Genomic DNA, 17733 nt, shown 5'->3' on the forward strand with positions numbered 1-17733 from the left:
ATCCGTTACACAATCCACTCATCAAGAAATATAATAGTTTTATGGGAGGTGTTGATCAGATGGATCAAAACATAGCAGCATACAGAATTGGAATAAGAGGGAAAAAAATAGTATGTTCTAATTCTTTTGTGGATGTTTGATGTCGCCATGAATAATGCATGGTTAACAGCAAGATCAAAAGGAATTTTCTTGGATAATTTGTCATTCAGACGGACAACTGTAATCGCTATGATGCAGAAATATGGAACACCAGTATCTTCACCGGGGCCCAGAAAGAATCTGAAAGTGGGAAATATAGTCGCAGGTCCAGCACGTCGCAATGCTGGACACTTGCTGGCGGTTGGTCAGCCACGTTGCCGATGTGCTGTCTGCAAAAACAAGACTACTAAAGGCTGTTCCAAACCTCCATGCCCGGCTCCGCTTCATGACAAGTGCGTCAGAGAGTTTCATACATAACATGGTAATTATGTGTTTGGATAATATTGAGTCATTTATATTTTACTATACGTATTTTTGTGACTAAACTTTATGTGAATATTTACTTGTGCACTGTGAAATTATAAATTACATGTAAAATATCAATAACATGTTAATTCAATAACACAAAAAAATAATATTCACAATTACTGTCGTTACATGTAGTAATTTAGATATAAATAAAAAGAAAGAAAAAATGTATATCAGATTTTCCCACTGGGTCGTTAACAACCCACCCTGAAAATGCGCCTAAATGTAAAGATTCATCTGTGTTCGTTCATTTACAATTAAAGATGTGTAAAAACAAAAACTGTGTGTGACACTCACAACATTTGGACAAAAATAAAGTTACGGGCATAAATGGGTTAAATCACGAAGTGATTTACGCATATCATATATATTATTTTAATGTACCGAAGTACATATGATATTTCCATGCAGATATTCTGCGTCATCATACGGTTCAAATCCCGGCGCCGGAGAGAATTTTTCTCCGTTCCATTACTCTTTCATCGTATGATGACGCAGAATATCTGCATGGAAATATCATATGTACTTCGGTACATTAAAATAATATATATGATATGCGTAAATCACTTCGTGATTTAAGACGGCGCTTATTCCGTCGGATCCCGGCCAACTAGTCACTCATTTCGAGTGCACCTCAGCACATGTGTGGACTTCGGTCCTGCGTTCATAGACATCTATGACGTAGTGCAGAGGGCGGCCACTAGAGGGAACCCAAGAGTTGGAGCTTAATCTGAGACGATTCTGACCGGCGTCGGGGTTGTATCCGGTGTGGCTTAGTGGATAAAGCATCAGCACGTAGAGCTGAAAACCCGGGTTCAAATCCCGGCGCCGGAGAGAATTTTTCTCCGTTCCATTACTCTTTCATCGTATGATGACGCAGAATATCTGCATGGAAATATCATATGTACTTCGGTACATTAAAATAATATATAGGACTTATACAAGCCAAAAATTTAACGTCTGGAACAAAAATCACTCAATCTTAATTTAAGCAAGCTAATGCTGAATAGCATTCTCGAACTTTTTAAAAGTGAGAAGGAGTAGGATATACAAAACTATTAATGTATTTTATGTTCAATGCAATTACATTTTTAGGAAACTGGCATCTTAAAATTCTAAGGTTCTATATAAAGTTTTGAAACCATTCGTTAAATTATAAAAATACTGTCTCAACAATAACTCAAATGAAGCGTACCTTAATATTATATCTATTATCATTATTATCATCATTTTTAATCAAGTTCTCAAAAAATAAGGTGATTTTTAAATTAATAATAAATTAAGGAATGAAAGGGTTTCTGTGATACCAAAAATTTACAAGTCTGAAATATATTACTGTAATTATCCGCACAATAGACGCACTTTTCTTCTTCGATTTTATAACAAAAAACTAGGGTGCGTCCTTTATGCGAGGAAAAAATTTTAGTGAAAAAGAAACACGTATTAAAGGTGCACCAGCTCGAATGCTGAAATAATCAGTAGAATATGTAACGTTATATGTTGTTGCTGTTTAGTCAACTGTCTGAAGACAGGTCTGAACCTCACAAGTGACACCAATAAGGCACCACTTGTGAGGCAACTAGGCCAGGAGATTATTTCGTAGGATGGTCAGTTCCTTTCTTCCTCCATTGCATACATTGCAGATTAGCTACATATTACACTAATCACACTTCTGATGCATACAAACAATTGTTCTTCCTCTGACACATAGCATCAAGTGAGGTGTACTGCCTGATAATTGGAGCTAGGATTCGTATGTAGTAAAAGCTAATATTTTTATTAGGTATAGTTTATAAACATGCAAGCCATGCCCCCCCACTCCTTATACTTGCCATTCTTGTCATTCAGTACTTCTATTGGTTAGCGCTAAGGGTCTTTAATCCTCTTAACCACTACTTACAAAACAGCGGAGGGTTTAAAAGCTGCATTGTCTAGTCCTTGTGACTTTTCTTGCATTTCGAATCTTTCAATCAGGCTTAAAATCTTCTTAACCGGCATCACATCGACTCAACTATACTCGGCGTCAATTTTTAATTCTTACTACATATAAATCCTAGCTCTATAATGTTAATATATGTACATATCAGCCAGAACCTCAATCAGAGGTGAACGATATATGGGCCGCGACTAATTTATATATCGATTGCATTGCACCAAGACAATCGATAGTTAGCAGCAGTTGTATAAACAAATAACGTGTAACAATGAATACAGCGACAATAAGACAAGACATTTTATTGTTATTATTAACACTAGTCTTACCTCATTGAGGTTCAGCATCACTGCTATTATTTGTCACACTCATATTCCTCTATGTGTCTATTATGCGGGGATTTTTTTTATTTTAACGCGAAAAATTGGTGTGCGTCCATTACACGGGTAAATATGATATATTCAGATATTTGACGCAAAAGCCATAAATTAAAATACAACCTTTTATCATAAGGTATGAGATAATTGAACAATTTTAATAAAACTAGAATTTCATCAGCAACTGTTTCTTTTAAACAATGTCGCTTTCTACAGCCTCCAATTTGATTGAAATAAAAACTTTCTGATATTGTGCCAACGTGGACAGTTCAATTACATATTTTCTGATATCTCAGCACCTGCAAGGCAGAATTCATTAACCCAAAGACAGAAGAATAGCTGGAGATGGTGAACAGCAGAGATGAATTTTGACAATAACAAATTAAATTGGTAGTCTATTCTAGATATCTCTTATTCAAGGTTTTTTATGTGCCATAAATCCCGTCATAAATTCTGAAGAAATAAATTGCAATTTTATCTGTCAAGTAGATGAAATTGTTAATATTCTTATAGGAAACAACGATTATTCGTCCTTTATAAATAATTCACATAAACCTGGTACATTTTTTAAACTTAATTACGTTACTGTTCAGCAGGTTTACACTACTATTCTGAAACTTAGAAACAATTCTTGTCCAGATGTTTATGGTATAAGTCCAAAAATTAACAAAACTGCTGCTAATTTTACCTGTGAACTATTAATTCATATTTTCAACACTTGTATTGATAAATGCACCTTTCCAGACATCTTTAAATATTCCAAAGTTATTCCGATCCATAAAAAAGTAATCAGTTACATTATTCAAATTATAGACCAATTAATATAACACCTACACTTTCGAAGGTATTAGAAATTTTATTACATAATCAAATTACAGATTACTTTGAATACAATCGTCTATTTGTTAATCAGTATAGTTTTATATCCTTCCACAATACAATTGAAGCCATAGTTAAATTAGTGGAGAAGGGTTTTAGTGTTTTAGAAACCCCAGGTTAATGTTAGGCCATTTTTACGATTTTACCAAAGCTTTTGATACCATTTCTCACGATATACTCGTACAAAAACTGAAATTTTATGGTTTTAATAATTCTAGTACTATGTTTTTAAATTCTTATTTAACAGGCAGACACCAATCTGTTTACTGTAATGGTGCAATGTCTCAATTTAAACCTGTCAAGTTTGGTGTCCCACAGGGTTCCGTTCTTGGTCCCGTGCTCTTCATTATATATATATATATATATATATATATATATATATATATATATATATATTAACGACCTCCCAGTCAGCATTGTGGATGACTGCCTTGACACTTTCATGTTTGCTGATGATTTGGCACTTGGAATTTCTCAGGATAATGATGTTTTGATGAAAAGACAGCCTGACAACATATCGTTCAGGATAAAGGACTGGTGTGATGCCAATAAACTTAGCATCAACTCTAATAAGACTGTAGATATTAAATTTTCTTTTAACAGAAATATTACTGACTTGTCTTCCACAGTTAATTCCTAGGCATTCACCTCGAAGCCGGTCTGGGCTGGAGTACACACATAGAATATCTTGTTAATAAAATTAATAAAGGAATTTTCATGTTACGAATCCTCAGACAAACATTATGTTATAATTCTTTACTTACGGTTTATTATGCCCATATTTACAGTCACTTAAGTTACGGGACGCTTTTGTGGGGTAACCATACTTCGGGTTCTAAATTGTTTATTCTTCAAAAGAGAGCAGTGAGAATTATTTGTGATGTCTCTTCTAGAACTCATTGTAAACCACTTTTTGTACAACTAGGAATACTTACGTTGCCTTCAATGTTTTCTCGATTGCCTTCTGTGTGTTAAGCGTAATGTGCATAATCTTACTACTTGTTCATCTATTCATAACTATTCTACCCGTTCCAGACTTGACATATATTTCACCAAGTACAAATATATCACTACAAGCAATAGTTTTATTTCCATATCTTATAAACTTTATAACTCTTTACCATTGCATATAAGAAACATGTCATATTTTACTTTCAGAAGGATGATGAGAAGCATATTGATGGCAAATCCAATCTACAGTGTCAATGATTTTAGCAATATTACGTTTTAGATACTATTTGTTTTAACCTCATGTAATGTCAAATTTGTACATTTTAACCTGATTTCATACTATTTCTTTTAAAACTTTTAACCTGTTTTTGTGATTATCTGGTGATTGTATATTTATTTTTTATTTTATTTTTATATTTATTCATATTGTAGTAGCCATATTTTATATATTTCCATTCTGATGTTGTCTCTGGCTGTAAATCGCTGAATGACATTAAATTCATCTATCTATCTAATAGCAATGGCAACAACTCGAACACTGAGGAGGACTTGTTAGAATGATAAATACGAATTTTCAGATATGCTGTACTGTTCATGTGGATGGAAAGTGATCATGACAACATGTACACATGCAAGATTTTATTTTTTCGGAGAGGAGGAGAGCCCGCAGGCAAGCACCACAGTTTTAGGCTTAATGTGCAACCTCTTTATATTGTAATGATTGTTGAAGTCCATTTAGGATCGCTCTTCAAGCGCATGATTCATTGCATGATGCCATTGTATCGATTCAATCATAGCATCCAGTTCTGACTGGAGATCATTCTGCCTGCCAGCGATGTTGTTCTGCAGCCTCCTTAGATCGATGGCATCTGTTCGCAATTCATGTGCCTGAATCTGCTGCATCTTCAACCAGAAGTCCATGCCATCATCGATTCCATGACTCACCAAGGTGCCATCTATCCGAGGGAGCTACACTTCTCCGGTCACTTGTAGTCCGCTTATTAAAGCCCCTGCCCTGCGGCTTCTCCAGATGTGTGCAACTCTCGCAGACAGATGCCATTTGTAGGTAGATCCTGATATCATGTTCGCCATGTTTCCTAATCAACTTTTTTATTTTACGACGCTTTATCAACATCTTAGGTTATTTAGCATGTGAATGAGATGAAGGTAATAATGCTGGTGAAATGAGTCTGAGATCCAGCATTGAAAGTTACCCAGCATTTTGCTCATTTGGGTTGAGGGAAAACCTCGGAAGAAACCTCAACCAGGTAACTTGTCTCAACCGGGAATCGAACTGGGCCACCTGGTTTCACGGCCAGACGCGCTGTTACTCTAAAAGTGTGAACCCTAATCAACTTGTAACTATTAAAATGATTAATTAAATGATACTAATGAAGACGAAATGAGTCTGAGATACAATGCCGAAGGTTACCCAGCAATTCTGCGTCGAGTGGTTGAGGGAAAACCTCGGAAAATATTCCAACCAGATAACTTGTTCCAGCCAGGATTTGAACCCAGGCTCGCTCGTTTCACGGCCAGGAAAGCTAACCATTACTCCACAGCAGTGGACCACATGCAAGCTTACCTAAAAACAATTATTAAGAGAGAAACTGACTATGATGTACTCACGTTTCAGCAGCCTGTGTTTCTGGTTGCACAATAAAGGAACTCTTGCCATTTCTTTTATTGCACATCCACCATATGCTATTGGTGTTATTAGTTCAAGTTTAGACTTGAAGTTGTCAGTGACTGCAGGAAATAAACTCTCATGACCTTGAAAGTCATTTAGGGAAAGCCCCTCAATTAACAGAACGATGATGTGACTTAGTTGGTTATACTCAATTTCACACCACCTGCACACAACCAAACACAATATCAGAGCAAATACAATTTGTATAAGTTTTAAGAACATTATTCATAAACGTGCATGAAATGAAGTACAGTTGGAAAATGTATTGCAATGATTGTCTATCTAAAATACAAAATCGTCCTATTTCTGTTTGATAGAAGCTATAAAGGTGCAACTTCTTTATAAACGTAAAGTATCTCTAGGAGAATGCTACCATGAGTACCAAATGTTAATAATATAACATTAGTATGTAACTTTTAATCTGGCAAAGCACCATTAGTTCACAGATGCAAGCAGCGGCAGATGTGAAGGATAACACAAACACCAGTGAGGAATGATAAAAATAAACTAAACATTAGGGGATTCACCAACCATGCAAATAAAGGGAGGCTAACCCGTGAGAACAATTTAATTGGCATCTAGTGGTTAGTCATAAAACAGGCATGTCCAGTTCTGAAAACTTACAAAATACTATACAACATATGGGTAGTACGTAAGTTTTCATCTGGCAAAACGCCGTGAGTTTGCAGATACAAGAAGTGGCAGTACTGGTGGGGACCTGCTCCTGGTTGGCCAACAAAAACATCGGAATGTTCACTTGGACTCACTACTGTACAGTATATTAAACTTCTTATTATAAGCAACGGTACGTAATATTATGTTCCATTTTGGCTTTGTGTATTACATTTATATCTGGGATAGTCATACCGAAATGTTTTATTTTCAATTTTCTTTTAAACTTGTAGAAGTAAAACTTTCAGTAAACTGTTGACTTGAAACATGGGATAAACATACAGGTAAATACGAGGGCTTAATGTGAAACTAATGTAACTACAATCAATGATTTATTCACAACAAAATTCTTAACAGGCAATACGCTTATTTCACATGAACTATACCATTATGTTTTGTAGTTACGAATTGTATTATACATAAGACTTTTCGGAACTGAGTTACGATTTTTTCTAATCGAGTACAGAGCTATTATTATCATACGTCCCAGAAAAGAGTGGCCAGCCGCGCCCTGCGTGGTTTCCGCCGAGCATATAACCATTTTTCCGGCGCTTCTCCAATATATAACAGTACTAACAATAAACGTTCAATAATTTGGACTTACCATGCTTAACAGTCGTTGCTGGAAATGGCCCCCATTTGCCGTCACACACAACTGACATCTTCTGATAAACGAATGAACAACACTCTGAAGTTCCACATCATTGATAGTTGGATTTCTTCTTGTATATAGTCTTTTAGTTCATCTATAGAATGAGGATTTTCCCTAGAAACCCTACCTTTTAGTGTTACGCATAAATAAAAGTCACAGGGTGTTATACCTGGGCTTCGTGGAGGCCACAAATTATTACTGATTATTCTCGTACCGAAAATACGCCTCAATTCCCTCATTGACACTGCAGCTGTATGAGTAGTGGCGGAATCTTGTTGGAAGTAAACTGACAATCGTTCCGCGTAAGAACACTACGTTTTCTGCTTGATTTTCGATTCTTCACTGAGCCTGTTTCTCCAAATCTTTTAATTGTTTTGGCCGAAGGCACAGGTCTGTTTGCAAACTTTATTCGAAATTTTCGTCTTGTTTTCGCACACGACCTTCTGCCTTTTATGTATGTATTGTACATATACACACGTTCACACAGTGAGAATTTGTTGCTAGGCGTTACCTAAATACACAATAATCACTAAACTTTGTACACTAACGTTGTACACTTGAAGAATCGAGAGTTTCATTACATGACTTCTAAGCACACTGAATGCCATATGGCTACTGGAGCTCGATTGCGCGGGAGAAACGGTTAGCGCGAGGCGGAAACCAAGTAGGGTGTGGCCAACCGGCTGGCCGCTCTTTTCTGGGACATATGATAACAGCTCTGTAGAAGAATGTATTTGCCATCGATTTGTATAAAAATGTCAGTTTTGTAGTTACGTTAGTTTCACACTAAGCTCTCGATTACTCATATTAGTGAAATACAGTCCTATCACTGGAACAGTTATATTTACACTACACTGCCAATGATAATTGGCAATGCTACATACCAAGTCACACATGCACAAAATACATTTTTCGTGATTGTTCCATTGCTGTTACCTCATTCTAGTAAACAATTAGTTACAACAATAAAGATCATTTTTCACATTACAGTATTCTAAATACAGTAAAATCGCGCACTTTGGACAAAGAAAAGCATATTACCCACTGTCTATAGCTCACCTGAATAGCAGCTGCCACTGAGTATAATTATAGGTACCTCATAAACAGAATATTTACCAACAGTTTGTACCAAGTGAATTTATGTTATTTTTACAGCACTTCTGAATGGGACCGATACTGGGAAACCAGAAGACAAATACATCAATGAAGATTTTTTGAATGAATGTAGGGCCCTACGCTTGGTCAAAATGAAAGTGGCCGCTCTCTTGAGCAGCGGAAATTTTCTAAGTCTCTTCAGGTGAGCTCGCAGTTCACTACCGTAAACCTCCGTGCGCCGCTTCAGTTAACTCCATAATACAAGGCGCTGATTTGGGCTACCTCCACAGCGTGCTTCGAATCTCCGTAGTGAATTTTTTGTTCTTTCCTTTCTTTTATTTTTTACAACTCCTTTTAGAGTAATATAATGAAATAATTTTGCTTGTTACTTACAGATAATTACAAAATTGGTGAAAATTTGTGGTTATAATTCCAGGAAATCAGGATATATTTTGTCACGAGAGTTATGGTTTTTCTTCTTGTTTACAATAACTATGTTTAGGCCCTGATGATCACGGATTTAGGTTCGTATAATAATCATATTCCCTTTAGCACAACTTGCAAATTAATTATTGCCAATTATTTAACCGTCAACATATTTACTGAATGTTCCTTTGGCAAGAGAGTGTAAAGCAGCAAGGATTAATAAAATAATTAACACAGCATTTTAATACCTCCACAGCATGCTTCGCGTGGAGCAGTGGTTAAGCTACTGAACTTCTATGAAGACAGTTCGAGTTCGAATATCCGTAGTGAATTTTTTGTTTTGTGCTTACTTTTATTTTTTGCAACTACTTTTATAGTAATATAATCAAATAATTTTGGTTATGTTAATTCATGTTACTTACAGATAATTACAAAATTGATGAAAATTTGTGGTTACAATTCCAGGAAATCAGAATATATTTTTTCATCAGAATTATGGCTTTTCTTCTTGTTTACAATTACTATGTTTAGACTCTCATGATCACGGGTTAATTATAATAATCATATTCCCTGTAGCACAACTTGCAAATTAATTATTGCCAATTATTTAACCGTCAACATATTTACTGAATGTTCCTTAGACAAGAGAGTGTAAAGCAGCAGGGATTAATAAAATAATTAACACAGCATTTTAATATGAAAGCCCCTAATTGTCGTCTTTAGTGTTACTTCCATCTAGCGTCAAAAGTTTCTATTAACACGAAAAAAATAATAAAGCGAAAAGCATTGTAATGGTAAAAAAAATTACTAAAACCTGTTATATTTTCACTGATGCATTTAAAAGGCAAGATTTGATCTCACGAGCTCTTAACTATCACTCTACAAACTACTCTAAAGGTCTGCGCACACAGACACGGGACGCGGGAGCGGTAGCGAATGCGAAACCGACGCGAATTATTGTAACTACAGCGGGATATGAATCCACTCACACCAAGCCACAGTGGGCCAGAATCGACTCAAAATGGGACAAAATTATTTTATGTCTCTATTGTTTTCTTGGATGCATAAAATCAATAGTTATTCAATCCTTTTAAGAATGTGACCCTAAACAGCTGATAGACCGGTCGTATGTCATGAAAATTAGCAGAGGGCATCTTTAGACCATAAACAAATTTTTAAAAATAAAAACAAAGAAACGATTTTTTTAACAAAAATGGCAAAATCTCGCTTCAGTGTATCCTTGGGGACATTATACTGAAATTACTAACTTCCATATTTTTAAAGCTAAATTCACAAAATGTTAGCACTAGTATATCTGGTTAATAATAACGCATGTACAAAATGTTGTCCCTCTATGATAAGTGGTTTGCATTTTATTAGTAACTTAATAAAATATTGTATTGCTTTATATAAAAAGTTCCTTGCGCCATAATTTACATTATTTATAATAATAATAATAATAATAATAATAATAATAATAATAATAAGAAGAAGAAGAAGAATAAGAATAATAACAATAATACTAATAATAATAATAATAATAATAATGGCTTTATTTAACCTGGCAGAGTTAAGGCCGTAAGGCCTTCTCTTACACTCAACCAGGATTAAAACTTGCTTACATAGTTGAACATAAAACTGGATCAGAATTAAGTAATTACATACTGATACAATTTAGGTACATAATGAGATCAAAATGGAAGTTACGTAAGAATTTACCTCATAAAATAAAAATAAACATAGCGTGAAATACATATTAATGTTGTTGGAATCAAATACGAATCACATAAAAACAGAAGCCGATAATTCAATAAAAAAAACTGTACACAGTAAAAATAAAAATAAACACATTAGTATACATATTAGTATTAGATTACAATTAAGTAGGATTTACATAATTAAACCAGAAAGCGATAATTGAATAAAATGTACACAAGAATAGATTAATAATAAAAAAACAACACAGTGGAATACATATTGGCGTTAAGTGATAAATAAACACAATTTACATGATTATACAATAAAAATAAGAAACAAAAAAGAAAATAAAAAATAAAAATAAATACAGTTGAACACATTCTATTAAATATTTGCAACGCGTTAGGTCTGGCAACTCATCATAAGATAGTTTTCTAATTTACATTTAAAGGAAATTAAAGTTCGGCAACCCTTGACTTCAGGTGGCAGAGAATTCCAGTGACGAGAAGTAGCAACAGTGAAAGATGAAGAATAAAGAGATGATGTGTGGAGTGGTATTTCTAGCGTGTTATCATATTGTGACCGAGTATTTAAGTTATGAAATCGATAAAGACTGTGGAATCGGACAGATAATAAGAGAGAGTAGAGGTGTGCAAAATTCGGTATAAGAGAGAAAGGGAATGTAACTTTCTCCTCTCATTTAACCTGAGCCACAATAATTTATCGAAAGAAGGCGAAATGTGATCGTAGTAGCGGACATTACAAATGAAACGAACACACGCATTATGAACACGTTGCAGTTTATGGGATAAATCCACCCCGAGATCACTATAATCGAAATGAGGCATAATAAGAGTCTGTACAAGCGTCTGCTTTAATTTAGCTGGATAGTGGTACAATCTTTTTAATGAGTGAAGAGTGGAAAATACTTTCTTGCATGTGTGTTTGACATGCGTGTCCCAGATAAGGATAGATTCAAAATGAACTCCCAGGTTTTTTACAGTTGAACTGAATGGAATGATCGCTTTATTCAGAGTCACAGGATGAAGATTCATCTTATTAATATCGGGGATTAATCTTTTATTCGAAAATAAGATAGCCTGTGATTTATCTGTATTTAAGTTAAGTCCGAATTGTTGAGACCAAGATGAAACGGATTCGAGATCTTTATTGAGTCTGTTAATACAGTCACTCAGTCTACCAGGACTGGCGGAAATGTATAATTGAACGTCATCTGCATAAATATGATATCTGCAATATTTAAATGACTTGGCGATATCGTTAATATAGAGACAGAAAAGCAATGGACCCAATACCGAACCCTGGGGAAATCCTGACTCTACTCTCTGCCAGGAGGAGAACCGATTATTAAAGACAACACGCTGCTGGCGGCCAGTGAGGTAGGAGTGCATCCAGGTGATAACGCTGTCAGAAAAATTTAACACTCGAAGTTTATTTAATAGTAGATCCATGTCAACAGAGTCAAATGCTTTGCTATAATCCAATAAAATTAATATTGTTGCTAGTCGTTTATCCATAGCCTCTCGTATATCTTCAGTTAAATTCAATAAGGCAGTGTAAGTGCTATGCCCGCTTCTGAATCCAGATTGGAAGGGGTCAATAATATTAAATTCAATCATATATTTGCTTAATTGCTTATGGAGAATACGTTCAAGAGCCTTTGATTTTCACTTATATGATTCTTTATCTACATTGGAACAAACATTACTATTGGAATTTTCTGTAAAGTGAATGGGTAAATGACTAGGAATTTTTATGACTATTAATTTTTTTTTTATTTTTTATTATAATAAAAATTGTAGTAATTTACTTATTAATTTTACAGCAAGCCTCTATAGTAAGCTTTGATTCCATGTATGTAAGGATCCATATAAGTGAATATCACTTAAGAATAATGTCAATTGTAGTGCAAACGACTTTTTATATAAAACGGTGCAATATCTAATAAAATATAAATAAAATGCAAATCAGTTATCACAGGCGGATGAAATTTTATGCATTTGTCATTATTAAGCAGATATACCAGTGAATAAAATTTGGTGAATCTAGCTTCGTAAGTGTGGTAGTTATTGATTTCGCTATTGTGAACTCTTAAAACTAATTTCAGTATAGTGTCCTCTTATATGCGGAAGTCGGAGAGTTTGCACGAGGAATGCAATTGGAAATGTTTAGATTTATTGTTTTTTATTTGCAACATTGTTGTTTGAATTTGTTACTTGTAATTTATGAAGTTCATATTGCTGTAATACCTATATCTGTGACGTTTATGAAGGAGTGTGTTGAATACTTAAATGCGTATTTATGCTATAATAATAATTATTAAATGACGTTTTTATACATTTGCATGTTGACTGACAATAATGTTCTAAAATGTAAGAAGATCCTTTAGAAGTTTTTGCCCTTCAAATTAAAAATATCTGAGTTTTACTTTAAATATTCCTATCCCACGCGTGTTGAAAAGAAATAACAATGGCGGCCGACTCGTGATTGCGCTACTCTGGTATATCCACGGACTCTGCTTTGATTCACACCGCAGCGATACAATCCCGCCTGGGTGGCGGGACTGCAGCGTTACTACTCGCAGTTCGCTGCAAGGTTTTCCCGCGCTCCGCATTCATTTTGGCAATGGCGACTGAACAGTTAATACAGTGTGTTAGGAGACTTTCCATGCTATACGACATGAGCAATGAAGATTACACTGGCCAACAAAAAAAATTTTTTTGAATGTTTCTTGCACTTCATGAGTCAATTCCTACTAATTTTGGGTTGAGAAAAACGAATATGACAATGAAAAATTTTTCTTAGCTCTAGTTTCTGTGATACACTATAGGTGGAAATATTTCAGTTTAACGGATTAAGAGAAAACGATACATTTTAATTACATATGCCAACGACATTGAAAGTGCATTTAATTTTTTTAAATGGCAGTTACATTCTAAGAGTTCTAAATTTATGGAAGATACCTGGCAGATGGTTGGGTCTGAAGAGAATCATGTGTGGCTTCATGAGATCGTCTTTTAGCTTGCCTCTTGTGAGTGAGTTCCGGAGCATCCCTACGCAAAGACAGCAGTAATCCGCAAGCATTGTTTCATTCCAGCGACCCTGATATCTTCGTTCCATAACAGAAATATCGTGATGGAACCTTCCTCCGTGTTCATCACTGAAAGCTCCACAACTAGGAGGGAAAAAGTCTAGGTGGGAGTGCAGAAAATGGATTTTAAGGGACTTTTGCATCCGAGTTGATGGTATTTTTGCGGAGCACTGTCACCAACTGAATGTAGTTATCATCTCTTTTGTTGCCTAAAAATCCATGAATAACTCCCTTGAAGGCTTCCCAAACTTACTTTACTTTCCCCGCCAAAACTTGATCAAATGCAGGATCCTTTACAAGTTCTCGAATTTGTTGCCCGACAAAAATGCCTTCCTTGACTTTGGCATCACTTAATTTCGGAAATTTCTCTCTTACGTACTTAAAGGCTTGTCCTTCTTGGTTCATACCTATGACAAAATATGCAGGGGTGGAAGAAGAACATCTTTTGGGTCTACGAGAGGCTCGGCAACAACATTTTTCTCGCTAGGGTTATGATTTCTTGCAGGCCAGTCTGCCTGAATATAATGTGATTTCCTATCCCTGCTGTCCCACATACATAAAAAGCAGCAATATTTTGTGTACCCCAGTTGCATTTCTAAGAGTACAGCAATGAGTTTTAGATCACCACAGATTTTCCACTTGTGTTCATGATATTCGATTGAGTCGAAGAGGGTTGTCATATTTGCATAAATCTCCTTCATGTGAACTCCATGACCAACAGGAATAGAAGGAAGACGGTTGCCATTGTGAAGTAATGTAGCTTTCAAAGTAAGCTTGGAGGAGTCTATGAATAGCCTCCATTCAATTGGATCATGGTTCAAATTCAAACATTTCATCAAGCCATTAATGTCGCAGCAAACAAGATTGTTTTTCTTCTAAAAAAAAAAAGGGAAGCAGATCCCTGTGACGTTGTCTGTACTGTGAGACCCTGACATCACGTTCGAGAAGATTCCATTGCTGTAGTCTAGACCCTAGAATTTCTGCCTTTTCCTTTGACAGGTCAAGGTCTCTAATGAGATCATTCAATTCCACTTGACTCAGTCTGTGCTGTTTATCATCTTTTTTCCTCAAAATCAGGGTCCTGGGATGTGGAAGGCTTGTTGGGTTCTTCTTCTTGTTCCACACTGTCTTCATTTTCTACTTCAAACACACAATTTTCGTGGCATTTTTACAAATTTTATGCTTTAAAAACACTTCCAAACCAGAAATTCTGCATTAAAATTCACAGTGACAGTAACAATACCTATGTTTGTAACAAACAGCTGAAGAACATTTGTGTTTTGTTATTTGACAAGTGTGTCAACTCCCAAAACAAAATTTTCCCCAAATTTCCCCCAAACTGAAAATGTTGACTCTAAAAAATGAAATGTCACTTTATCTACAAAGCAAGAGCTAATATGTCATTTTATGGTGATTTTTTAATTCAGCAGGTGGAAATACATAAGAATTAGCTATTTTTGAGCAAGAAACATTTTCATTGTTGACCGGAATGTAAGGAAGAAAGATCAGTTGTGGGATGAAACAGGAAAAGAATTGCATGCACCTGGTGTTTATCACTGCTTTTTAAATTTTCATTTTTTACTTGTATATACAGAAGGTAAATCTCAAAACTGCGTTCGTATTTTGGTGGGTCGGATAACAATAGGATACATGTAACATGGTACATTGTTCTGAATGAAGGGGGGGAGAGCAACGGTGAATTGTTCAATAGTTGAGCAGTTTGGACTTTTTCTATTGCTAATTGTCAAAAATTATTTACACAACGTTTCGAAAAGTGGATTTCTCTTAGGTTAGCCTGCCTGACTGATCGGCGATCGTCAGGTCGTTGCGAGATTTAAAGACGGAAAACTCCATGTCATAAGTTGCTGTAACGTGAAATATAGTATAAATAGAAGAATACCATGGTTGTAACTAAATTAATTATATGGAACAATAACAGAGACAAGGAATAATATACATTAATAATCAACAGTGGAAATAGTGGAATTATGAAGCAATAGGAATAATGAGCGCTATAATTTGTGTTATAATTTTTGAAATTAGCAATGGAAAAGTCCAAACTGCTCAATTATTGAATGATATATTGTGGCACACAATTTTACCAGATTAGGACCTAGCAATATATGTAAAAGTTTTATAGAATCATAGTTTTTAGTAGTTTATTTTACGACGCTGTATCAATATATCAGGTTATTTAGCGTCTGAATGAAGTAAAGGTGATAATGCCGGTGAAATGAGTTCGGAGTCCAACACCAATAGTTACCCAGCATTTGCTCATATTGGGTTTGGGTTGAGGGAAAACCCCGGAAAAAAGCCTCAACTAGGTAACTTGCCCCAAATGGGATTCGAACCCGGGCCACCTGATTTCGCGGCCAGACGCGCTAGCCGTTATTCCACAGCTGTGGACTAGAATTATAGTAGCTTATATATTATTGACTCATAAATTTAAAGAAACAGGTACCAAACATTACGTTAAAACAACATTGTACCGTTCAGAGCAGAAGTGGTTAAGTCAAAATTGGATAATGAGGTTTAAAGTAAAAATTCTGTAAAATACAGCGCGAAGTAGTAATTAATATGTCGTTCTTGCTATCCACTGACTACTAATAGTTTAAATAAAGTGAATATTATTTGCTACTTTGCGCTGTATTTAACAGAATGTTTACTTCAACCCTCATTACCCATTCTTGACTTACACCACTTCTGGTCTGAATGGCTCAATAATGCTCAATTTCAGAATGCTATAAAGCACGACTAATTTATTTGGTATAATATTGTATGCACGAAGTTCTTTTCATTACAAATGAATTTCTTCAAGAATTCATTACAGGCCTACACTTTTGTTTAAGATGAAGTAATGACAGTTTTTTCACTGCTTATTTTTTAATCCCTACTGTAAGCTGAAGATTATTTATTATCAAGGTTAGCATTAATACACATAATTATAATAGGTTTACTAGGCAAAAACATAATTTAAAAACCCAACTATCGCTTAAGTAAGCCTAAGAGATAAATTTATTACGTGATTTGAGAAATTTTAAAACCAAAAATGTATAACAATTGATAACTTACGCTAATAATATTAAATTATCGGATACTTTTGTTCAATTATACAAATAAATTGGTGCCATGAGTCCTAACGCTGTAAATATCAGTGAACAAAAGACAACCTTCCTCTCATACCTATTAAAAATCACTGATTAAGTGAGGTAGAGTGGGACGTTATGATTTATTTTATTTTTTCACTTGGTTCTTTAACGACGGTGTATCAACTGCGGGGTTATTTAGCGTCGGTGGAATTGATGATAGCGAGATGGTACTTGGCGAGATGAGGCCAAAGATTCTCCATAGATTACCTGACATTCGCCTTACGGTTGGGGAAAAAGCTCGGAAAAATCCGATCAGGTTATCAGCCCACGCGGGAATCGAACCCGCGTCCGAACGCAACTCGGATTGGCAGGCAAAGCGGGCTGAGCTATACCGATGGCTCGTTATGATTTATCTCGAACTATACACTGTTATTGTTAAGTATTTATTAGAGCAGTGGTATTCAATCTTTTTGCTACCGTACCTCCAACATAGGCTATATTTGTATCCCCAAACTGCATTGCAATTATATAAGAATTAACAACAGACTATGATTGTTGTTCTAAAAATAAATAATATTATTATTATTATTATTATTATTATTATTATTATTATTATTATTATTATTATTATTATTATTATTATTATTATTGA

General features: G+C 35.1%; 1 protein-coding gene and 1 long non-coding RNA gene across 2 annotated transcripts in view; both read right to left on the reverse strand.

The window, feature by feature from the left end:
• Positions 1 to 17733, reverse strand: part of LOC138713208 (uncharacterized) — a 169039-nt gene that overhangs the window by 2439 nt on the left and 148867 nt on the right. The window lies entirely within an intron of this gene.
• Positions 227 to 17733, reverse strand: part of LOC138713959 (uncharacterized) — a 144081-nt gene continuing 126574 nt past the window's right edge. The window contains exons 8-10 of the mRNA XM_069846539.1: positions 6277 to 6500; positions 5459 to 5603; positions 227 to 368 (exon numbers count right to left, since the gene is read on the reverse strand). Coding sequence (XP_069702640.1) covers positions 227 to 368; positions 5459 to 5603; positions 6277 to 6500 — 511 coding nt within the window. The remainder of the gene's footprint in view (positions 369 to 5458; positions 5604 to 6276; positions 6501 to 17733) is intronic.

The sequence above is a fragment of the Periplaneta americana genome, chromosome 14 (assembly GCF_040183065.1).
Source record: "Periplaneta americana isolate PAMFEO1 chromosome 14, P.americana_PAMFEO1_priV1, whole genome shotgun sequence".
Classification (NCBI taxonomy): Eukaryota; Metazoa; Arthropoda; class Insecta; order Blattodea; family Blattidae; genus Periplaneta; species Periplaneta americana.